Raw genomic sequence first — 25,790 nt, forward strand, 5'->3', positions numbered from 1 at the left:
TTACAGGCGTGAGCCACTGCGCCCAGCCAAAATTTTCTTCTTTTTTAGAAAAGATGCTTTATTAAATATCCAACTAACTGTGATTCAATTTAAAAGCATAAGACATTTTCTATACACAAATTGAGAAATCTTCAAAACAACAAAAATAGAGCCAGCATCTGGACTTCCAATTTGGAATATCTGGAGTCCTAAAATGCAATCCACACTTACTCTAGCCGGATGTTGTCATCAAGTTCCACATCCTCTAGAAATTTGTTAGCCACCAACTCTAGGGCATCTGTGGGCCAGGACTGGAACCAATCAATCGTACAGCAATTGATCAGCGAAGGGAACATCCGCAGGCGGTTCCTGAAGGCGTCTCCAATTGGACTCATGGCTAATGAAAAGGAGATTTTGTTAATTTTCTTTCTCTAAGGTAGGTAGGTATTTCCAAGGAGGCAAGTGGGTATTTCCAAAGATTCTGGTGGGGTAAGTGGCGGCATGCTTTCCCTTGGTGCTCTAGGGATGCGACCGTGAATGACCATAATGGGTGCCTGGGAAGTGCGGGCTAATTAGTGGGATATTTTCGCTTAACTTTGTGATGAGCTATCAGCCCATTACAACAGCCTTAAAAAAAATTTTTTTTTTTTAATTGAGACAGATTCTTGCTCTGTCACCCAGGCTGGAGTGCAGTGGTGGAATCTTGGCTGACTGCAACCTCTGCCTTCTGGGTCCAATCTATTCTCCTGCCTCAGCTTCCCAAGTAGCTGGGCTATAGGCTCCTGCCACCACATCCAGCTAATTTTTGTATTTTTGGTAGAGATGGGGTTTCACCATGTTGGCCAGGCTGGTCTCAAACTCCTGACCTCAAGTGATCTGCCTGCCTTCCCCTCCCAAAGTTTTGGAATTACAGGCGTGGGCCACCGTGCCCGAGTGTATTACCTTCTTTTTTTTTTTTTTTTTTTTTTTTTTTTTGAGACGGAGTTTCACTCATGTTACCCAGGCTGGAGTGCAATGGCACGATCTCGGCTCACCGCAACCTCCGCCTCCTGGGTTCAGGCAATTCTCCTGCCTCAGCCTCCTGAGTAGCTGGGATTACAGGCACGTACCACCATGCCCAGCTAATTTTTTGTATTTTTAGTAGAGACGGGGTTTCACCATGTTGACCAGGATGGTCTTGATCTCTTGACCTCGTGATCCACCGGCCTCGGCCTCCCAAAGTGCTGGGATTACAGGCTTGAGCCACCGCGCCCGGCCCCAAGTGTATTACCTTCTAACTGGTCTCCCGTATGCACTATTGTCCCTTCTGCATCCTTCGGGTCATGTAGCCAGAGTGGCTACAGCCCTTCAACCCACTTGCTGTATTTGTGCTAACATACGGGTACCATACACTGTTACTTATAGAAGTTGCTGTGAGGTCATCTGCTTGTTTCTGATCCCATCTCCAGCCAATCACAAATTTTGGGTTCCACATCTAAATTTCCATTCATTGTTTAGACTCAGTGTGGTAGAAGGGAGCATGATGTCTAGGTGGAAGTGAAAGGTCAGTCTGGGTAAAGAACAGAGAAAAGGCCTGGCACAGTGGCTCATGCCTATAATCCCAACACTTTGGGAGGCTGAGGCAGGAGGATCACTTGAGTCCAGGAGTTCGAGACCAACCTGGGGAACAAAGTGAACCCCCTACCCCCATCCCCCATCTCTACAAAAATGGAAAAAATTAGCTGGGCATGGTAGTGTGTGGCTATAGTCCCAGGTATCTAGGAGGCTAAAGTGAGGGGATCGCTTGAGCCCAGGAAGTTGAGGCTGCAGTGAGCTAGAACCACATCACTGAACTCCAGTCTGTGTGACAGAACAAGACTCTATCTCAAAAATAAAACAAAACCAAAACAAAACAAAAACAAAGAGAAAGTGGGGATGGCTTGATAAGATGAACGTGGAGAGGATACAGAGGACAGTCTGGCAGGTGCCCTTATGAGACCCCAGGTTAGGAATTTTGGTCCTTATCCTAATGGAAAGAAATTTAATTGTTTTCATGTGTGTGTATGTGTATGTGCACATGCGTGCATGCATGCATGTGCGTGTGTGTGTGTGTGTGTGTATGCATGCATGAACACAATGATAATATTTGCAGTATATGAAAAAAATCAGCCTGGCTTTATGAAGCAGATAAGAATGGAGATAGAATAATTAGAAAGTTGCAGAGCTGAGGCCTGGGTAAGAGGATGGCAGCTTAGCTAATGTGAAGGTGATGGAGACAGAGATGAGAGAGTAGATATGAGAGACAGCTGGAGGTAAAATAGGCAGGACTTGGTAAAGAAAGGGAAGTACTAAACACAATTCCTACGTTTCTAGATAGACTGGGAATGTCATTCACAAAGAGAACCCCAGATGCTGTTCTGTGCAAGGGTAATTCTCAGAGGAGAATTCAGGCAATCAAAGAGAGGACAGGTTTGAAATAGTTGTTCAGGGTCCAGTGCAGTGGCTCATGCCTGTAATCCCAGCACTTTGGGAGGCTGAAGCAGGCAGATCACTTGAGGCCAGGAGTTTGAGACGAGCCTGGCCAACATGGTGAAACCCCATCTCTACTAAAAATACAAAAATTAGCAGGCGTGGTGGCAGGCACCTGTAATCACAGCTATTAGGGAGGCTGAGGCACCAGAATCGCTTGAAACTGGGAGGCAGAGGTTGCAGTGAGCTGAGATCTCACCACTGCACTCCAGCCTGGGTGACAGAGCAAGACTGTCTCAAAAAAAAAAAAAAAAAAAAGGCTGTTTAGAAGAGTGGAAAAAGTTGCCAGAGGAACTCCAGGCCCTTACCCTGAGCTGGTGCATTGGCTAGATCAACCCTGGGACCACTGTAAGGGACTGAGCTGTTCAGGGCACTCAGAAGGCACCAAAACACCCAGAGGAACAAGGGCAAAGGGAGTTTTCTGCTTCTTACCAAGGACAATGTGAAGGTTCTTTTTCACCCTCTCAATAAAGAAGTTGTACATAGAAAGAGGAGTGATTTCAAGTTTCTCTCCTTGGCTCCTGGCTGCCTCCTGCATCTTCTCCACAATGTCAGCCTTCTCGTCCGCAGGGAAGATGTTAGGCACGTCGCCCGTGTTCAGAAGCATGTTGATGTCCTCCACGAATGACTCGTCCTTGATCTGGTTGTCGGCGAAGAGGAACACGGTGCTCTTTGTGGCCACGCCGACCTGCAGCAAGATCTTCTTAAGGTCTTCTCGCCAGTCATTGCCTGTGTAGTTCTTGGTGATCTCGATCTGGTATAGCTCGTATGCATTCATGAATGTGGACAGTTTGGTGGCACTTTGTCGCCCACTGCCCCCTATGCCCACCAGGAGCAGGTGGCCTTTGTCCTGCTTCAGGACCCGGCAGATCCTGGAGATGTGCTCAATGGCAAACCTGAACATGACCAAGGACATGGGGGCCTTGCTGACGTTGTTGAATTCTTCCAGATAGTGCTCCATGACCACGGTCAGCTGTTTCAGGTCAGTGATCTCGTCGTAGATTTTTTTGTCACTTTCTGGTTTGAAATAATCTCCAAAGAAGAGGCTTCGAATGTTATCATCGACAATCTTTCCAGTGGGTGACAAGTGGATAAGCACCTGCAAGAAAAACAAATCTCGGCTGGGCATGCAGTGAATGGCCCAACCAGGCTGGTAGGGAGAGTATGGAGGGAGGGGGTGGGAGACGTGCTTATTTCCTCTGAGCACATACTTCAAGGTCATGGTTCATGGTTCATCAGTCTTTATTTTTGTTTTTGTTTTGAGACAGAGTCTCGCTCTGTTGTCCAGGCTGGAGTGAAATGGTGCAATCTCACTCACTCCAACCTCCGCCTCCCGGGTTCAAGTGATTCTCCTGCCACAGCCTCCCAAGTAGCTAGGATTACAGGCACCTCCATCATGCCTGGCTAATTTTTGTATTTTTGTAGAGATGGGGTTTCATCATGTTGGCCAGGCTGGTCTTGAACCCCTGACCTCAGGTGATCCACCCACCTCGGCCTCTCAAAGTGCTGGGATTACAGGTATGAGCCACCATGCCCAGCTTAAGTCTTTTCAGTTTTAAAACATAGTATGTGAATTTCATGCTTGTAAAGACTATAATGAAAGAACATTGCTGGGCACAGAGGTTCATGCCTGTAGTCCCAGCGCTTTGGGAGGCCAAGGCAGAAGGATCATTTGAGCCGAGGACTTTAAGAACAGCCTGGGCAACATAGTGAGACCCAGTCTCTACAATAAAAAAAAAAAAAAAAAAAAACAGCTGGGCATCACGGTATACACCTGTAATCCCAGCTACTCAGGAGGCTGAGGTGGAGGACTGCTGGAGCCCAGGTGTTTGAGGCTGCAGTGAGCTACGATCACACCATTGCACTCCAGCCTGGGTGATAGAGTGAGGTCCTACCTCTAAAATTAAATAATTTTTTTTAAAAGAAAGGACATTAGACTATAAATGCTCGAATCAGCCTGTTTACCAAGTGATTAAAACATTGGTGGTCAGTTTCTAAGGTACCCAGAAAAGACAGTTGAAGGAAAGCATCATTTTTTATGTGCTTGATACTCTACCAAACAGAAATATAGACACTACCCCTGGTCCCCACTTTGTGCCCAGAGTAGGAATGTTTTAGATGCTTCCCCTTCCTATGTTGGAACCTGGTGATGCTTTTGCACTTGGCCTCTGAATGCAAGATGAAACACTTGAAATTTTTCTAGTATCCTAGAGAAATCACAGTTTCTTAGCAATGGAAGTATAACCAGACAATGCAAATGTAGATGTTTAAAACAACTTTTCTTATATGAAAATGGAAAAGAGAAAATATTGACACATGAAAGACTATAACAATTTTCTACTTGGGCTTTATTAGGGTCTCAGTCAAATCATGACAATGTGGAAACTGGGTGAAATGGCTCACACCTATAATCCCAGCACTCTGGGAGGCCAAGGTGGGCAGATCACCTAAGGTCAGGAGTTCCAGACCAGCCTGGCCAACATGGGGAAACCCCATCTCTACTAAAAATACAAAAAAAAAAAAAAAAAAAAAAAAAAAAAGCGCTGTTCGTGGTGTTGCGTGCCTGTAATTCCAGCTACTCCAGAGGCTGAGGCAGGAGAATTGCTTGAACCTGGAAGACAGAGGTTGCAGAGACCTGAGATTGTACCACTGCACTCCAGCCTGGGCAACAGTGAGACTGTCTCAAAAAAAAAATAATAATAATGACAATGTATAGTTCATTTCTCAACTCACCAATTAATCGATCCTAAAAATGCATTTTAAGTTAATTATAAACAAATCATGTTATATATGAAGCCATTTTGATTGGATTCAAACTTATATGTTACTACTGAAGAGAAGCAAAATTGGACCAAGTAAACTATCACCAAATCAAAAGAGCAGTTGACTCAACATTGTTTCCTGAGATTCAGAGTGCAGAGCTGGGGGTCTCCAGTAGGAAGGGAACCTGAAATCTGAGAGTAACATGGGTAAACACTTGGAACCATTTCTGAGGCCAAATGATCACAGAATCTGGTTTACCTTCTCTATGGTCTGCTTGAAGCAACTGGAGGTGGTTTCCTTCACCATGTTGAAGAAGACCTGTCTGTCCTCCTTGTCAATCAGACGGTCATAGAAGACCCGATAAACCTCATGGATCCAAAGCCGGATACATTTTTCTGCATCCTAAAAATCCAGAGTTAATGATTCAAATGAATGGAAGACAGTGCCTGAGGTGGTAGTTCTCAAGGAGTAGCTAAGTCCTGGAGTTGATGTGAGGACTGAACTAGATAATGTTTACAAAATGCTTAGCACGACGCCTAGCATAGATGAAGTGCCTAATAAAAGTTAGCTATTGCCATGATTACTACACATTTTATGTAGCCAAGGACATGCTGAATGATCTTGGTAGGAGAAATGATAGTGGCTGACCTGAAGGTGGGTGTGAGGGCACAGCAGGACCCCTTGAATCACTCGTGAGAAGTCCCGCAGGTTAAAGACATAATGTGATTTGGAGGGAGTTGGCAGGAAGTTCTCCACTGCATCTCTATAAATTGTCTTAGTGGCTTGGACCAGCATCTTTCCATATCTTGGGAGGAAGGGGATGGCACAGTCAAGGAGGGGCCAGAAACTGAGAACACCCAGCCCAATATCCAAGAAGACGTGGAACCTCTTACCTTAAGAACATCACATCAAACCCTTTCCCGAAGTGCCAATCAACAATGGAACTGAAAATCTTGGTTAAAATGTCATCCTCAAAGGCATTGATGGAAACGATATTCAGATGGCGAGTGAATCGTCCTGGAAAACACAACACACAAGTGAATCTTCCTGAAAAACACATATTGTCACACTATCTGTGACCCTATGAGGCAGGAGAGTTGGATTTTCCTTCTGCCTTCATGTTCTAGAGCAGTGCTGTGCAATATGGCAGCCTCTAGCCACCTGCAGCAATTTAAACTTCAATTAATTAATATTAAAAACATTAAAAATGGTCTTCTTTAGTCTCACCACACTTCAAGTGCCCAAGAGCCACATGTGGCTAGTAGCTACTGTATTGCTCAGTACAGTATAGAACATCTCCATACTGCAGAAGGTCTACTGACAGTGCTAGTTTAGTGCTCAATATTTATTATATTATATTATATTATATTATGTTCTTTTTTGAGATTTCTGTTGTCCAGGCTGGGGTGCAGTGGTGCAATCTCAGCTCACTAGAACCTCTGCCTCCCGGGTTCAAGAGATTCTCCAGCCTCAGCTTCCCGAGTAGCTGGGACTACAGGTGTGTGCCACCATGCCCGTCTAATTTTGGTATTTTGCCATGTTGGCCAGGCTGGTCTCCAACTGCTGACCTCAGGTGATCTGCCTGTCTTGGCCTCCCAAAGTGCTGGGATTACAGGTGTGAGACACCACATCCGGCCTCAAGATTGTTTTTAAAAGTTAAAGGCAATACATGATCATTGTAAAAGAGCCAAACGATTCAGGAATACTTTTGTAGAAAGTGAATATCTCCTTATTTCACTTACCTTATACACACCTAATCCATTCTCCCCTGCCCAAGGTAACTACTATAAATTTGGTATTCTTATATCATCTATGTATCTATGTATTTATCTATGTATCTATCTATCTATCTACATATCTGTGTATCTGTGCATCTAATCTATCGTTAGATATCTGTTTACATATGTATTTATTTATATCTATATATACCAGCTTTATTGATATCCCAGTAACTCACATACTATACAATTCACCCATTTAAACTATAATTATTCAATGATTTTTAATATATTGAGGGTTGTACAACCATTATCACAATTTTAGAACATTTTAATCACTCTAAAAAGAAACTGTACTGATTAGCAGTCACTCCCCATTTTCTCATGGTTCTCAGCCACTAGTAATCTACTTTCTGTCTCTATAGGTTTGCCTGTATATCTTTAAAACATTTTTTTGTTACAGATAAAAGATAGATACAGAAAACCACACAAATGTATAGTTTAGGGAATCATTATAAGGTTAACAGTCTTAGCATCTACCATCAAGATTCAGAAATAGAATTTTGCCAGCCCTCCACAAAAGCCTCTCTACAGAGCCCATCCCAATCGTAACTCTCTCCTTTTCTTTCTCCAAAAGCGATCACTCTTCTGATTTTTATAGTAAGCACTGTCTTGGACTTCTTTATTTTTACCATCCAAGTGTTTATTTGTAGATACCAGAGTTTAATTCTGCAAGTTAAAACAACCATATGCTTTTAAGTCTCACTCTTGTTGTGCAGTCTGGAGTGCGGTGGCATGATCTCAGCTCACTGCAACCTCCACCTCCTGGGTTCAAGCGATTCTCCTTCCTCAGCCTCCTGAGTAGCTGAGATCACAGGCGCGTGCCATGATGCCCAGCTAATTTTTGTATTTTTAGTAGAGATGGGGTTTGACCACGTTGGCCAGGCTGGCCTTGAATTCCTGACCTCAGGTGATCCACATGCCTTGGACTCCCAAAGTGCTAGGATTACAGGCATGAGCCACTGTGCCTAGCCTCATTTGTGTTTTTTAAAGTCTCTTTTTAATTTATAGGTTTTTCCCTTCATTCCTTTCTTATGTGTCTTATCCGTTGAAGATCTGGGCTGTTTGACCTGCAGAGTTTTCATAGGATTTTGTTGATTACATACTTACTGGTGCAGTTTATCATGTTCCTCTGTCCTCTGTATTTCCTTTAAATTTGTAGCTGGATCCAGAGACTTGTTGGGATTCAGATTCCATCCCTTTGCCCAGACCAAAGGGGGTGGTATGTTCTTTCATCAGACAGTCCTTGATAATGTTTCTCCTTTTGTAATGTTAGCAGCTACTGATGCTCAATGGCTAGCTAGATCCATTAATTTACTAGGGTTAGCCAAATGGCAGTATTCTGAGTCACTTCTTTTTTATCTATCAGTTGCAATATTTTCATGGGAGACACTTCCTTCATCAACCACTATTTGGTTATATAGTGGTACTTTTTTTATAAGAAAGTCAGGGTAAATGCCTGATTCTTTCCCATTTACTTACCAGTTTCTAAGATAACAGGGTGGTTCCTTGTAATTCTCTGAAGGTGACCAACTATTATTATTGTTATAGATTTCATGGATTAAAACATATTAGGATAAATTTCAATCCATTCAAATTACTACCATTGTTGAAGGTTAAATTTTCTCATCTTTGGCCAGTGAAAACCTCTTTAGGTTGGCAACCAAGTCCTTTTGATGTGACTCTGGTAATCTTTGATAGCTTTCTCATTATCTGGTATATCAGTAATTCACAGGCTTATTTCATATATTTCTTACCCCAGCAGACATGCAATCAGCCACTTTTTTTTTTTTTTTTTTTTGAGATAGAGTCTTGCTCTGTTGCCCAGGCTGGAGTGCAATGGCGCCATCTCGGCTCACTGCAACCTCCGCCTCCCGGATTCAAACAATTCTTCTGCCTCAGCCTCCAGAGTAGCCGGGACTATAGGCACCGTGCCACCACACTTGGCTAATTTTTGTATTTTTAGTAGAGACAGAGTTTCACCATATTGGCCAGCTGGTCTCAAACTCCTGACCTTGTGATCCACCCACCTCTGCTTCCCAAAGTGCTGGGATTATAGGCGTGAGCCACCGCGCCTGGCACAATCAGCCATTTTTTTTTTTTTTTTTTTTTTTATTATGATGTCTTGGCTTCTTTCAGCAGGAAATTGGATTTTAAGACTACAACCTGAGTGGTAGACATGATTATTGTTAATAAAGTGGTCATTATTTCTAGACCTTCTCAGTGGACATTAAACATTGAGTTCAAATTTAGGACTACAAAACTTCTGCCTAACTTCTTTTTTTGTTTTTGTTGATGTTGTTCATTTGTTGAGACAGAGTCTCACCCTGTCACCCAGGCTGGAGTGTAGTGGCATGATCTCAGTTCACTGCAACCTTTACCCCCCAGGTTCAAGCAGTTCTCATGTTTCAGCCTCCTGAGTAGCTAGGACTACAGGAGTGTGCCACCATGCTAGGTTAATTTTTGTATTTTTAGTAGAGACGAGGTTTCACCATGTTGGCCAGGCTGGTCTCAAACTCCTGGCCTCAAGCGATCCACCCTCCCGGCCTCCCAAAGTGCTGGGTTTACATGTGTGGGTCACTGCCCCTGGCCCTAATAACTTCTTATGTATTACATCTTGATCTCCTTTTTCCACCCTGAGACTCTTGGTTCTCAAAAACACAATGGATAAGAGAAAGAGAAAATTCTACATTTTCAATTGTTCTATATCTACATCATCGAATAATACAGTCTTTACATAAAATAATTTCTCCATTTAGTCTTTGTTCAACAAATAAGCATATATAATGCTTAATACTAGTTATATCAATCTCCCCATAGTCATTTTGATTATCTGAAATCCATTTTCTAGGAGATGCCTGAGAAATGGCTTATAAAAATAATAGTCTCTGAGTTCTTGCCTATTGATAATAATTTTCCTTTAATACTTGAAGATTAATTTTTCTGGCTATAAAATCCTCAGCTCTCATTTTATTTCCTTAAGTATCTTAAATATGTTATTCCATTTTCTTCTGGTATTAAGCATTGCTATTGAAAACACTTAAAGTTGATCTAACTTTATTTCCCTTATAAGTTGTGTGCTGTTTTTGTCTAGATATCCAAAATATTTTTTTCTTTTTTTAAATTTTGAGACAGGGTCTTGCTCTGTTGCCCTGGCTGCAGTACAGGGGTGTAATCACATCTTACTACAGCCTTGACCTCCCTGCCTCAAGTGATCCTCCCACCTCAGCCTCCTGAGTAGTAGGGACTACAGGTGCATGCTACCACACCTGGCTAATTTCTTTTTCTTGAAAGCCCCACTATTTTATGCTGTTTATTAGTGTATGCCTTGGTAGTGATCATTTTGAGTCAATATTCTTAGGTATACAATGTGCTCTTCCAGTATGTAATTCTCAAAATGATTTTTTTCTTGAGTTTTTTAATTGCATTATATATACATATATATTGTATTATTTCTTGGTTCTTTGATTTTTGTTCTTCAGACACTTCTATTAATTATATGTTGGATTTTCTTTGTAAGTTCAATATTTGTTATTTTCTCTCGAATCCTTTTAATCCTTTTCTTCTTTTTTTTAAAATGGCCTGGTACAGTGGCTCATGCCTTATAATCCGAGTACTTTGGGAAGCTGAGGCAGGTGGATTACCTGAGGTCCAGAGTTCAAGACCAGCCTGGTCAACAGGATGAAACCCTGTCTCTATGAAAAATACAAAAAATTAGCCGGGGACGGTGGCGGGTGCCTGTAATCCCAGCTGCTTAGGGGACTCAGGCAGGAGAATCGCTTGAACCTGGGAGATGGAGTTTGCAGTGAGCCAAGATCACACTGTTTCACTCCAGCCTGTGAGACAAGAGCAAGACTCTGTCTCAAAAAATAAATAAAATAAAATAAAAAGATTTATTGTGATATATATAACGTAAAATTAGTCATTTTAACTTTTTTTTTTTTGAGACTGAATGTCACACTGTCACCCGGGCTGGAGTGCAATGGCGCGATCTCACTTCACTGCAACCTCCGCCTCCCAGGTTCAAGCAATTCTCCTGCCTCAGCCTCCCAAGTAGCTGAGATTACAGGCGCCCACCACTATGCCCAGGTAATTTTTTCTATTTTTAGTAGAGACAGGGTTTCACTATGTTGTCCAGGCTGGTCTCAAACTCCTGACCTCGTGCTCTGCCTGCCTTGGCCTCCCAAAGTGCTGGGATTATAGGTGTGAGCCACCACGCCTGGCCTCTTCTTTCTTTTTTTTGAGACAGAGTCTCATTCCGTCACCCAGGCTGGATTGAAATGGTGCAATCTTGGCTCACTGCACCCTCTGCCTCCCAGGTGCAAGCAATTCTTGTACTAGGTAGCTGGGATAACAGGTGTGCGCCACTATGCCTGGCTAATTTTTTTTTTTTTTTTTTGAGACGGAGTTTCGCTCTTGTTACCCAGGCTGGAGTGCAATGGCGTGATCTCGGCTCACCGCAACCTCCGCCTCCTGCGTTCAGGCAATTCTTCTGCCTCAGCCTCCTGAGTAGCTGGGACTACAGGCACACGCCACCATGCCCAGCTAATTTTTTGTAGTTTTAGTAGAGACGGGGTTTCACTATGTTGACCGGGATGGTCTCGATCTCTTGACCTCGTGATCCACCCGCCTCGGCCTCCCAAAGTGCTGGGATTACAGGCATGAGCCACCGCGCCCAGCCCTGGCTAATTTTTGTATTTTTAGTTAAGATGGGGTTTCACCATGTTGGCCAGGCTGGTCTCAAACTCTTGGTTTCAAGAGATCTGCCCTCTCTAGCCTCCCAAAGTGTTGAGATTACAGGCATGAGCCACCCTGCCCAGACTCTCTTGGTTTCTTATATGTTCAAGAATATAGTGACTTGCTTTTGGAAAATTTCTGCGTTTGTTTCCCTCTCTCTCTCTTTTATTTGGACTTTCTCTTTCTTTTGTTTCTATTCATCTTAACCGTCTCAATTCTGATTCAGCTGCCAGCAATTTCTTTTCAATATAGGGTCCTGCCTTGGAATGGGCCACCTGACTGGTCAGTTTTGAGAAATCACAGGGGCTAGCCTCCTCTTCAGAGCTCACCATGGGCTCACTGCGCTCACTAATTTCAGCAGGTGGAAGCCCTGTCAACTTCTGCTTCTCCTCTCAAACGGGCCAGCACACTTCCCAGTGCACACCTGTTGACTACTTTTGGGTTCTTCCTCCCAGGTCTGTGAGGTGGTCCATTCCTTCCCTCTGCAGTCTCCTGCTCAGGTGCAGATACTTGCAGGACTTGCAGCTGTCAGTGGTTTGCTGTGACTCAATAGTATTTTGGAATTTGTGGGGATGCCTTGCAAACTAGCTTTGTTGTAAGTGTTGATTATAGCTTTCTGATTTTTGTTACCTAGTTGCTGTGTTTTTATGTGGGGATTTGGGAATACCTGAAAACTGTGCAGCCTTTGAGGCTGCCATTTCCCTGAAATCCTTTCCATGGTTTTTTTTATTACATATATATCATATATTAAAAATTATATAGATAATACATATGTATGTAGCTATCACCTACACGTGTATATATCACCTACACACACACATACTGACATATAGATTTTTCTCTACATTAAATTAATGTTGATCTGGAACTGTTGGTAGCTATGTGAACTTAATCTTTTGATGATAGGGATAATAATAGTAATGTTTATTAATGCCTACTTTCAGTTACCCAAACCCAGGACTGTGTCAGCTGTCAAACCATGCTCTCAGTCACCATCCTTAACTTTTTTTTGAGACAGAGTCTCACTCTGTTGCCCAGGCTGGAGTGCAATGGTACGATCTCACTGTAACCTCCGCCTCTCGGGTTTAAGTGATTCTCCTGCCTCAGCCTCCCAAGTAGCTCGGACTACAGGTGCAAGCCATCAAGCCCAGCTAATTTTTGTATTTTTAGTGGAGATGGGGTTTTGCTGTGTTGGCCAGGCTGGCTTCAAACTCCTGGCCTCAAGCGATCTACCCACCTCGGCCTCCCAAAGTGCTGAGATTATAGGCATGAGCCACTGCACCTGGTTGGTATAAAGATTCTTAACCAATAATGTATATCAGAATAGAAATACAGATCTACAGGACTGGATGGATCAAGTTGCACATGAAGCAGTATATCCATTGATTCATTTATTTTCTATTTTTATTATCAATTTTGCTTAGGGCACTTTGGATTAGGCATTCTGTCTCTGGCAACCTAAAGAATTATAATGAATACAATGGATGACTGCCATGCATCCCTAGTTGAGGCTTTCAGATCAAGCCTCCCTGCCGGAACACGCTGGCCACACTGAACTCTCCTTTTCATATGAGACTCTCTGTTCCTCTAGGGCGTAGCCAAACACTCCTCACATCTTCTCATCATCTTCCCCTCCTATTTCACACAATTTCCAACATGAAGCCTGGAGCCTAAACACAACTTCTGTTCCACACTCCTGCCACATGGTTTGGCAGGACAGACTGTCGCACACAGACCCTCCTTCCATAAAGGTGGCCCGGCTTTGCTGGGGATGGAGGGAAAGAGGAATGAGCTCTTTCCTTCACATACCAGTAATGTCATTCCTTCCTCCTCCAGGGGGCCCCATGGCTGTCACCAGCAGCATGTCCACGATGTCCATCCTGGTTGTGTCTTTCTTGTCAAACCAGTAACCATGGTTAATCCACTGTCTCAGGAGCTCAATGGGGGGCTGGGCCCCATACACCTCTTTGGCTGGCATGTTGAGGTCATCTGGGGAAAGAAGGCACAGACACAGCCATTGCAAGTTCATGGCATCCTCTGCTCTCACAGGAGGTAACAGATGGCAATTCCCTTGGAGGGGAATCTGTGCCCAAGTTTCCATTCCCCATTCCACTTAGGACTTAGTCAATGGATGCCCTGACCAGATGGGAAGGGGTTTTCCTGGGTTCTGGCTCTCCTGCCTCACTGAGATCGATGTTCACTGTGACTATAAGAGTGCATAGACTGACATTAACAATCTGGCTTGGCCAGGCATGGTGGCTCATGCCTATAATCCCAGCACTGTAGGAGGCCAAGGCAGGCAGATCGCTTGAGCTCAGGAGTTCGAGACCAGCCTGGGCAACATGGCGAAACCCTGTATCTACAAAAAATTAAAAAAAAAAAAAAAAAAAAAAAAAAAAGGCGTGGTGGCTCGTGCCTGTGGTCCCATACTCAGGAGGCTAAGGTGGGAGGATTGTTTGAGCCTGGGAGGCAAAGCTTGCAGTGAGCAAAGATCATGCCACTGAACCCCAGCCTGGGCAACAGAGTGAGACCCTGCCTCAAAAAAAAAAAAAAAAAAAAAGAAAGAAAGAAAAGAAAAACAAAAAGAAAACAGGCATTTAATTTTTTCTAATTTTTCTCAAGTAAAATAGATTGTCTACTATGTGTTAGATATTTTGTTAATTACTCCCCCATATGATGGCAACAGTCAAGCTCCCACAAACTCCCAGCCGATAAATATTAAATTGACCAGCAGGTAATAGTTGAACTTCAATGGGAGCGACAAATGATGAGACCCTAGGCTTTGAGCTCAGTTTTTTTGTTTGTTTTGTTTTGTTTTTGTTTTTGAGACAGAGTCTTGCCCTGTCACCCAGGCTGGAGTGCAGTGGTGTGATCTTGGCTCACTACAACCTCCATCTCCCAGGCTCAAGTGATTTTCCTGCCTCAGCTTCCCGCATAGCTGGGATTACAGGCAACGTGCCACCACGCCCAGCTAATTTTTCTATTTTTAGTAGAGACAGGGTTTCATCATGTCGGCCAGGCTGGTCTCAAACTCCTGAACTCAAATAATCCACCTGCCTTGGCCTCCCAAAATTCTGGGATTACAGGCGTGAGCCACTGTGCCCACCCCGAGCTAGGGTTTTTGATGAGAAAGCCAAAATGGCAAGAATATATTAAGAGTTTACCAAGGGCAGGGACTGCATTTTCCCCAATAGCATATTACTCAGTCTTGGCACATTGGAGGCACTCAATAAAATGGGGGCTCTTTATGATTTTCTTCAACAAACATTGTTTGAATGCCCAGTTTGTGTAGGGTAACATTTTAGGAGCTTTGTCTACATTCTCTCATCTGATCCAATAAAAACTTTATAAGGAAGATAGTATTTATGTTAAAGGTAAGGAACTGAGGGTAAGGGACATTAAGTCACAATATACCTAGGGTTAAAAAGTAAGCTTTGAGGTTGGGCATGGTGGCTTATGCCTGCAATCCCAACACTTTGGGAGGCTAAGGTGAGAGGGTCACTTGAGTCCAGGAGTTCATCCAGCCTGGGTAACAAAGCGAGACCCCCATCTCTACAAAGAATAGAAAAATTGGGCTGGGCATGGTGGCTCACGCCTATAATCCAAGCACTTTGGAGGCCAAGCTGGGCGGATTACCTGAGGTCAGGAGTTCAAGACCAGCCTGACCAACATGGTGAAACCCCGTCTTTAAAAAAAAAGAATAGAAAAATTAGCCAATCATGGTGGCATGTGCCTGTAGTCCTAGCTACTTAGGAGGCTGAGGTAGTAGGATTACTTGGACCCAGGAGTTGGAGGCTTCAGTGAGCTGTCATTGTGCCACTACACTCCAGCGTGGGTGACAGAGTGAGACCTTCTCTCTCAAAAAAGTAAGATTTGAAGCCAGATCTGTTTGGCTGCAAAGCTTACCCTATTTTTGAATATACCATAAAAATAGGGAGGGAGAGTGAGATAGAGAAAAGGAGAAAAAGAGGAAAAGAAAAGAAATATAAAATAAAATAGGACCCCTGCCTCTGAGGAGATGTTAGTTGGCAGGAATATGAACTCAGGCAACATTTACTCTGAATACACGAGTTTTGAAGGCAGATCATGAAATAATCCAGAAGCATGGAGCATTACAATTGCTAAATGAGGATTCTATGAGTCAACAGTAAGATAGAAAATATAATGTATTTGGCCCCAAAAAGCCTGGGTTTGGGTCACAGCTCCAGAATGTTCTAGATATTTGATCCCAAACAAGAAATTTAACCTTCTGGAGCCTCAATACACTGACTAGTAAAATGACAATGATGGTTCATAAGCTCACAGGGTTGTAGGGCTCAAATGACCTAAATGAGGAGATGCTTTGTAAAACAGTTAAAGTCTTGGGAAAATTCATTGTGCTTATTTCACAAATGTTTATTTAGCAAGTATTAGGTTCCTCCATTTAGTGATCACATATTTATGTGACACAAAATGGAATAAGGGGTTTATCACAAGGTGTGTGTTGCTTTTGGAAACGCCAGAGAGCAAACAGCATAGTCCCCTTCTGAAATTACTACTCACTGCAAGAAAGAAAGGAAGGAAAGAAAGAAGGAAGGAAAGAAGGAAAGGAAAGAAAGAAGGAAGGAAAGAGGGAAGGAGGGAAGAAGGGAAGGAGGGAGGAAAGAATGAAGGAGAAAAAGAAGAGGAGGGAATGAATACTAAGCTATATTAACCAGAAATATTTGATATCCCAGGGAGAGTAAAGGCATGTACAGTGGCATTACAAGGGGAAGCTGTAGTTACTTGCAGCTTATGGTGGAAGAATCTGGTTGTGTCCAGACCCAGCCCAATGCCTTACCCACAAACACCACTGCTTTCTTCCCTACAGGAGGCCCGAAAAGGCCCTTCCGTCGTCGATCCAGCTTGGACATGATGATATCCTGGGTCTGATTGGCTGAGGTTCTGGCAGAGAAATTGATGCAGTTGGGTAGGTACGTATTTTTGGGAAGATGGAGAAGGAAGTTGTTGGTGATGGCTGATTTGCCAGTGCCTGTGGGACCCACGAACAGCGTTGGAATCTCATGGTCTAAGTAGGTTTTCAAGAAGAAGGACTGCCGGGCTGTCTCCATTGTGGGGATGATAAGTTCTGAGACCTGTACCACACAGACATGGGAGAGTCTTGGTCCCGGGCCCAGGAAGCTGGGGGTCCTGGTGTTCAAGAGACCTGGGTTTACATTCTAGTTTCATCCCTTACTATCTTTATGACCTTAGGCAAGTCTTGAACCTCTCCACAGGCTTCAGTTTATTCATCTGTGAAATGGGGATAATAATGGCACCTAATTCACAGAGCTGGCTGGCTTGAGGATTCAACAAGATCATGCATGTAAAGTTGGGCATTACTGTCTATGTGTTATAAATGAGAAGACTGAGGTCGAGCATCTTTCTGCAACTTGCCCAAGTAACACAGCAAGTAAGTGAAAATGCAGGGATGTGAATCCCAACTTGTCTGATTCCAAAGTCCTACTGAACAGTCATATTATAAACAGTTGTGGTGGTCAGGCGCGGTGGCTCATGCTTGTAATCCCAGCACTTTGGGAGGCCGAAGCGGGCTGATAATCTGAGGCCTGGAGTTCGAGACCATCCTGGCCAACATGGTGAAACCCCATCGCTACTAAAAATACAAAAATTAGCTGGGCATGGTGATGTGCATCTGTAGTTCCAGCTACTCCAGGGGCTGAGGCAGGAGAATTGCTTGAACCTGGGGGGCAGAGGTGCAGTGAGCTGAGATTGAGCCATTGCACTCCAGCTTGGATGACAGAGTGAGACTCCAACTCAAATAAATAAATAATAAAATAATAAACAGTTGTGGTAAGGATTGGTCCATAGCTGCTGTGCTCCTAGAGCATTGCTCTGAACCAATTTGTCTCCCTTGTCCCAGGTGAGGTCTACCTCCCCTATACCATCTGCACTGCCTCGCTCAGAGGGTTTAAGTGTGACCCTGAGTCCCCATTATCTGTGCTTGTTTCTGATCTGTTTTTTTATAACACTCATATCCTTGGTTCTCAGATCCACCCCTACTGATCCCTTGCCTTTTCCAATATGGGGACTGTATTAATACACACTCTTCCTGGTATTCAGGTACCAGTTGTACTCTTAAGGCCTGATCTCGGGCTCCTGGAATCCCTACTTGGACAGGACCCCTGACCTTGGCTTGGATTCTCTGAGCTTGAACCCTGTAATCAGCCATTTGGCTACATTTGGTCCCTCTGTGGGAAAAGGGGAAGAGGCAGGAAGATTATATCATATACTGAAGTCTCCTTCTATGTCTAGGCTGAAAAGGACTAGAACTTGGAGCCACTGTGTTGTACAACTACAGAGAGTACCATTCACACCATGGATCACGTCAACGGTGCTTCCTAATGCAAAGCTGGACAGTAATGCAAACAGCGCCACCTAGGTCTGTGCAACGTGGCGGCCCTGTGTATACTGGTAGACAAAGGCTCAGCTCCTTTCTATAAGTAATTTGATCAAAGGAAAAGAAACAGATGAGACAAGGGAATTAAAGTTGAGAAGAAAAGAAGTAACAGGTGCTTAAGTATGGGTGTTTTGCCTGTATTACCCGCTACAGTCCTCCCAGTAACCTTCTGAGGCAGGTGTGTAATAACACAGATGAAATAACTGAGGCTCCAAGAAACTGGCTAACGTATTCAAAGCCATATAGCCAGTAAGTGATGCTGAATGCAGAACTAGGTTCAAGATGCCTATTTTGAAGGCATCTTCAAAGATGCCTTCAAGATTCTACCAAGACTGGGGATTTAAAGCAAGTTGGGTTTCACAGACGTTTATTTTCAGAAACTAGGACAATTGTTTGACAAGGGAAAAATCCCCAGAACTGAACATATTTTCTGCATTGGACTCTTTTACCTGTATTAATTCAGCAAGATTGCAAACCCATGGAGCTCAAGTGACTAAGTTCTTTTTGGAGAATTAAAATTTAGGACGTCAGTGCTGGGGGTTGCTTTACAACACTCAGCCCCCAAGATGTGTCCTAAATTCAGCACACATTCACCCTGCTTGACACATCCTTACACATGCAGCTGTGGTCCTGCTTCGTGTCTGACTTGGTTGTCAAAATCTGTACTTTCTCTGCCACCGTCCACTCTACGCAGGGCCTGAACAATCTCCAGTCACTCCAGAAAGATAAACTATGTCCACTAGATTCTACTAACAGGTACTTAAAAGCTCTCTGAAAAAAATTTCCACAAGGATTGAAATGAGCAGGAGTTGTAGGTGAATCATTTTCTATTCAGAAAACTTATTAATCAGAACCTACTTTTTAGAGAATTTCGATTGAGAAAATCTTTCTCTGAGGATTTGAAGAAACCTTTTTGCTGAGATAACTGAGAAGCACACTGATGACTACCTGGTATTATTATTATTATTTGAGATGGAGTTTCCCTCTTGTCGCCCAGGCTGGAGTGCAATGGCATGATCTCGGCTCACTGAAACCTTTGCCTCTGGGGTTCAAGCAATTCTCTTGCCTCAGCCTCCCAAGTGGCTGGGATTACAGGCATGTGCCACCACACCCAGCTTATTTTGTATTTTCAGTAGAGATGGGGTTTCATCATGCTGGCCAGGCTGGTCTCGACCTCCTGACTTCAGGTGATCCTACTGCCCCAGCTTCCCAAAGTGCTGGGATTACAGGTGTGAGCCACCATGCCTGGCCCAGTACCACCTGGTATTATGGATAATGACAATAATCAGAACAGCAACAAACAATGACGCAGCCCCTAGTATATGCCACATGTTCATGTACAACACCTCCAACCTCTGCAACCATAAATTATCCACCCCCAATTTTTTGTTGAGTAAATTTAATCTGAGAAAAGAAGCTGTGTCTCTGATTCCAAAGCCCATGTTTTTGAAGGTTCAGTGCAGCTCATGTTTAAGTATTTTTCTAAAGAGAGCTCTTAAAACTCCTCGCAAAGACTTAATTCTACCACCTGAGAGAATATTTGGGTAATTCTGGCAACCAAAGTTCCATGGCCAATGCTTCTCTTTATACCTTTGCACCAGCTGGAATTTTTTCCTCCTCTTTGGTGATATACTCTGTCCACATGTCCCAATGTCCACTACCTTGTTTGATGAAATAAAAATCATAGATGCTTCCTGGACCCAAAGAAACAAAACAGAGCATTAGCACATGAAGGCTTTACTTGTCTCCCATATTTGAAGATGTTAAGCCCCTCAGCTATCAACATCTGAAAATATGTAACTACCAGTGCTGGCATAGTTGTGGTGAAACTTAAGCATGGCTGGTAACCGTATCAACTGAAACAACACTTTTTAAAGAATAGTGACTTTATTATTTTAAAAAATTATTTATTTATTTATTTCTTCCTCCTCCTCCTAGTGACTTTATTATTTGTGTAAAAATGATAGGTGCTAATTAAGCAAATTATTAGTTTTCATAATGTAAACAGCAAGTATTAAAATAGAACAAGGCCAGGCACAGTGTTCACACCTGTAATCCCGGCATTTTGGGAAGCTGAGGTGGGTGGATCACCTGAAGTCAGGGGTTCGAGACCAGCCTGGCCAACATGGTAAAACCCTATCTCTACTAAAAATGCAAAAAAAATTTGCTGGGCATAGTGGCAGGTCCCTGTAGTCTCAGCTACTTGGGATGCTAAGGGAGGAGGATCACTCAAACCTAGGAGCTAGAGGTTGCAGTGAGCTGAGACTGAGTTCCTGAACTCCAGCCTGGGCAACAGGCAAGACTCTGTCTCAAAAAAAAAAAAAGTATATATATATATATACACACACACACACACACACACATATACATATATAATAAAATAGAACAAAAAAATAAGACAATTAATTAGTCAAAATCCAGAGATAACTTTTTTTTAAGACAGAGTCTTGCTCTGTCACCAGGCTGGAGTGCAGTGGTGCGATCTCAGCTCACCAACACCTCTAGCTCACAGAAACCCCTGACTCCCCGGTTCAGGCGATTCCCCTGCCTCAGCCTCCCAAGTAGCTGGGATTATAGGCACGTGCCACCACGACCAGCTAATTTTTGTATTTTTAGTAGAGATGGGGTTTCACAATGTTAGCCAGGACAGTCTCTATCTCCTGACCTCATGATCTGCCTGTCCTGGGCTCCTAAAGTACTGGGATTACGGGCGTGAGCCACCGAGCCGGGACCAGAGATAACTTTTAATGGCAATACTTCTGGCCCTCTTTCTAGACCCACAAGCATACTGAAGATGGAAGGACAGATAGATGAAAGAAAGGATTTTATAAGAAAGGGACTCACTGGACATACACTATTTTAAAATAACTATGTTAAATTTAATTTTACTTACATCTAGCAAAAGAAAAGGAGACTGAAATGAAACTGAAGGACCTGCTGACTTTCAGATACAGCTTTTTTCACTACAAGAGATACTAGGTCCTAAAAGGTATTTCATAATTTTAAGACATTAAGGGATTAAAGTCATTATGCTTTAAAAATCATTTAATGTTATTTTGTTATTGTATTTTAACTTTTTATTGTGAAAAAAATAAAAAACAAATGACAGTAAGGAGAATAGTATCATAAACCATCACATACCCATTATCCAGCCTCAGCATGATCATTTTGTCATTCCTGTCTCATCCATTTCAATATCACCAACCAGCACCATATTCATTTTTCTTTTTTCTTTTCTTTTTTTTTTTTTTTTTTTTTTTGAGAGGGAGTCTCACTCTGTCACTAGGCTAGAGGGCAGTAGTTCGATCTCGGCTCACTGCAACCACTGCCTCCAGATTTCAAGCAATTCTGCCTCAGCCTTTCCAGTAGCTGAGATTACAGGCGCTCGCCACCACACCCTGCTAATTTTTGTATTATTAGTAGATACAGGGTTTCAACATATTGGCCAGGCTGGTCTCAAACTCCAGACCTCAGTTGATCCACTGGCCTCAGCCTCCCAAAGTGCTAGGATTACAGGTATGAGCCACTGCTCCCGGCCCTTCTACTTCTCTTTCTTTCCTTCCCTCTCTCCCCCTCCATCCTTCCTTTCTCCTCTTTCCTCATCTCTCCCCCCTCCCCTTCCCTTCCCTTCTTTCTTTGGAGTATTTTAAGGCGAATCCTGATATCACACCATTTCATCTGTGAATACACATATTCAACTTTAGACCAATTTCATTGATTCCTTTGTGAACTGTGAGGTGATTAATTCACTCTTCCTTCCACCTTCCCTTCATTTGTGAATACACATGATTCAAGTTTAGACCAATTTCCTTGATTCCTTTGTGAACTGTGAGGTGATTAAGTCACTCTTCCTTCCACCTTCCCTTCTCTGGTTCCTTTTGTTGTCATTGACACTATAACTTTCACTTTGTCAGGGTTCATACTTATTTATATTTTGTTCTGCAACCATAATTTTCCCATTCCTTAGTCTTATGTTTATATATCAATAGATTCAGTGCTCAAACTGTTAAATAGATTCAATGCTCAGGTCTTTTTAACACAGACCATTTAAGAGTTCTTTGTTTTAGTTCATCTCTTAGTTGACTGATTTCCTTCCTTCCTTCCTTCCTTCCTTCCTTCCTTCCTTCCTTCCTTCCTTCCTTCCTTCCCTCCCTCCCTCCCTCCCTCCTTCCCTCCCTCCCTCCCTTCCTCCTCCTGCTCCTCCTCCTTTATATTCTTTATAGAGATGGGGGTCTCACTTTGTTTCCCAGACTGGTCAAACTCCTGGCCTCAAGTGAGTCTCCTGCCTTGGCCTCCCAAAGTGTTGGGATTACAGGCATGAGCCACCATGCCAAACCTCAAAGTTTACTTTTTAACCCAAGGTATATTGTGACTTAAGGTTCCTGACCCTCAGTTCTTCACCTTTAACATAGAATTAATACTATCTTCTTTATAAAATTATTATTGGATTAGATGAGAGAATGTATATGAAGCTCCTAAAATGTTACCCTACATAAACTGGGCATTCAAACAATGAGCTCCCATTTTATTGAGTGGCTCCAATGTGCCAGGACTGAGTAATGTGCTACTGGGGAAAATGTAGTCCCTGCCCTTAACAAAGTCTTAATATTTGTTTGATATTTTGGTTTTCTCATCAAAAATCCCAGCTCAGGGTGGGCGTGGTGGCTCACACCTGCAATCCCAGCACTTTGGGAGGCCAGGGCAGGTGGATCCCTTGAGGTCAGGAGTTTGAGACCAGCCTGGCCAAAATGGTGAAACTCCGTCTATACTAAAAATACAAAAATCAGTCGAGTGTGGTGGCAGGTGCCTGCAATGCCATCTACTTGGGAGGCTGAGGCAGGAGAATCACTTGAACCCAGGAGATGGAGGTTGCAGTGAGCTGAGATCATACCACTGCACTCTAGCCTGGGTGACGGAGCAAGACTCTGTCTCAAAAACAAAAACAATACAAAACAAACAAACAAACAACCCCAGCTCAAAGCCTAGGGTCTCATCATTCCCTGATAGCTAATAACATTGAGCATCTTGTCATGGACTTATTGGCCTGTTTTGTTTTTTGTTTTTGTTTATGTTTTTTTAGACAGGATCTCACTGTCACCCTGGCTGGAGTGCAGTGATACGATCTTGGTCACAGCAACCTCTGCCTTTCAGGCTCAGGTGATTCTCTTACCGCCGCCTCCCAAGTACCTGTGACTACAGGCATGCGTGCACCATCATACTTGGCTAATTTTTGTATTTTTTGTAGAGATGGGGTTTTATCATGTTGCCCAGGCTGATCTCAAACTCCTGGGCTCAAGCGATTTGCCCACCTCAGCCTACCAAAGGCATAAGCCACCATGCCTGGCCTGTATCTCTTCTTTAAATAACTGTCTATTCAGATATTTTGCCCATTTTAAATAAAGTGATCTTTTTATTATTCAATTATGATAGCTCTTTATATATTCTAAATTTGAGTGCATTTTAAGATATGTAATTTGTCAGAAATTTCACCCATTCTGTGGGATTTTTCATTTGATGTCCTTTGAAGCACGAAAGTTTTTAATTTTAATGATGTTTAGTTTGTCTATTTTTTATTTTGTTGCTTGCGCTTTTGTCTTGACATCATTGCCTACTCCAAAATCATAAAAATGTGCATCATGTTTTCTTCTAAGAGTTTTATAGTTTTAGCTTTTACATTTAAGTCTTTGATCTATTTTGAGTTAATTTTGACTACAGTGTGAGGCAAAACTACAAATTCACTTTTTTTTTTTGAGACAAAGTCTTGCCTTGTTGCCCAGCTTGGAGTGTAATGGCACGATCTCGGCTCACTGCAACCTCTGCCTCCTGGGTTCAAGCAATTCTCCTGCCTCAGCCTCCTGAGTAGCTGGGACTACAGGTGCGTGCTACCATGCCTGGCTAATTTTTTGTATCTTTTGTAGAGACAGGGTTTCACCATGTTGGCCAGGCCGATCTTGAACTCCTGACCTTGTGATCCTCCTACCTCGGCCTCCCAAAGTGCTGAGATTACAGGCGTGAGCCACCACATCCAGCCCAAATTTATTCTTTTACATGTATAATTCAGTTGTTCCAGCACAATTTGTTGAAAAGATCATTCTTTTCCTATTTAATCATCTTGGCACCATTGTCAAAAATCAAGTCACCATAAATCCAAGAGTTTACCTTCTGGATTTTCAATTCTATTCACTTAATCTATATTTCTATTCTTTTGCCACTATACCATGCTATTCATTTATGAACTTAAAAAATTAAACTTCTATTATTACAAAATTCTTTCAACAGAAATATTTTCTGGCTCTTGGTTCATGTTACCTGTTAGACATTCTCCCTTTCTCCTTTGATGTGTGCATGACTGCCTTACCATTCTGCTCTGATATAATTGGGTAAATTATTCTTGACATTTTTCCCAAAATTATCTGGGGTCGGTTTATGTTATCTACTTTGTTGGCCACCATTCAAGGAAGGGTGTGTGACTTTTTTTTCTATAGCCTTAATCTATAGGGTTGGGTAAAGGGAAATGCTCAGTTGTCCTGCTGGAAAATCTGACTACTGTACCCTCTGAAATCTGTCTACATTTTCTGAACCATGGATCCATCTTACTCCCATCCCAGCTAGTGATGCCTCATTCCTATAGCTCATGTCTCCACACAGCACAAGGTTGGAAGATGCAAAACCTGGTGGGTTTTCCCATCCATACTAAGGTCCTCCAGCATCACACAGGAGCTTCCATGATGAAAGGTTTCCCTTAGATCTTTTGTGCAGCTGGTGGTGTGGCACCTGCACAAAAGATCTAAGAAAAACCCTTAGATAGTCCGTTTTCCTCTCCATTGGTGATTTCCAATTAGAACTTTCAGAATGTTGTCAACTGACCTGCTTTCCTCTTCCCATCACTCTCAGCAAGACAGTGGGGTGGCAGGTTCTGGGTTGGGAGATATGCCAGGCCAGAATCTTGTTTTCTCTCCTATTCACTACTTCATAGTGTTGTAGAATTGAGTTGTAACTCGTTCTTTGGTTATTGCTGGGGACTTTTTAGGATTAAAAAATGATTGTTGTTTATTTCATCTAGGTAAGGCTGCAGAGTGATCGCTCTTAAAATACCTAATGAAATCATGGGCTGATTTCATTAAGATCTCTTAAAATACCTAATGAAATCATGGGCTGATTTCATTAAGATCAGCCCATGATTTCGTTAGGTATTTTAAAGAGATCTTCTGTTATTCTACGTCACTCTGCAGCCTTACCTAGAAGTCAATCTGGTGCGATACTTTTAGAAAGCAATCTGGCATGATGCTTACAGAGCTACAAGAATGTTCTCTAAGTCAGAAATCCCATTTCTGGGAATTTATCATAAGGAAATAATTCACAATGAAAATAATCTGTATACATGAGTATGCAACACCATCTGTGATGGCAAAGAAATAACTTACATATCCTACATTAGGAGACAAGTAAAATTAGGTCTTATAAGATGGATGGAATATTCTTCAGTCATTAAAATGATAGTTGCAAAAGCTAAGTATTAGCAGAGAAAATGCTTTTAAGAAACAATGATACATAGATTATAGAGTGGAATATATACCATTATGGCAATT

General features: G+C 42.7%; 1 protein-coding gene across 4 annotated transcripts in view; it reads right to left on the reverse strand.

Moving 5' to 3' along the window:
* DNAH3 (dynein axonemal heavy chain 3) overlaps positions 1-25,790 on the reverse strand; it is a 202,834-nt gene that overhangs the window by 42,571 nt on the left and 134,473 nt on the right. For all 4 annotated transcript variants that reach the window (XM_032242887.1, XM_032242886.1, XM_032242888.1 and 1 more), the window contains 8 exons: positions 19,792-19,895; positions 16,585-16,879; positions 13,575-13,754; positions 6,144-6,267; positions 5,899-6,055; positions 5,509-5,652; positions 2,920-3,586; positions 211-376 (listed from right to left, as the gene is read on the reverse strand). In XM_032242887.1, coding sequence (XP_032098778.1) covers positions 211-376; positions 2,920-3,586; positions 5,509-5,652; positions 5,899-6,055; positions 6,144-6,267; positions 13,575-13,754; positions 16,585-16,879; positions 19,792-19,895 — 1,837 coding nt within the window. The remainder of the gene's footprint in view (positions 1-210; positions 377-2,919; positions 3,587-5,508; positions 5,653-5,898; positions 6,056-6,143; positions 6,268-13,574; positions 13,755-16,584; positions 16,880-19,791; positions 19,896-25,790) is intronic.

This window comes from Sapajus apella, unplaced genomic scaffold (genome assembly GCF_009761245.1).
Source record: "Sapajus apella isolate SASKATOON/1434 unplaced genomic scaffold, GSC_monkey_1.0 scaffold51, whole genome shotgun sequence".
In the NCBI taxonomy this organism is placed as follows: Eukaryota; Metazoa; Chordata; class Mammalia; order Primates; family Cebidae; genus Sapajus; species Sapajus apella.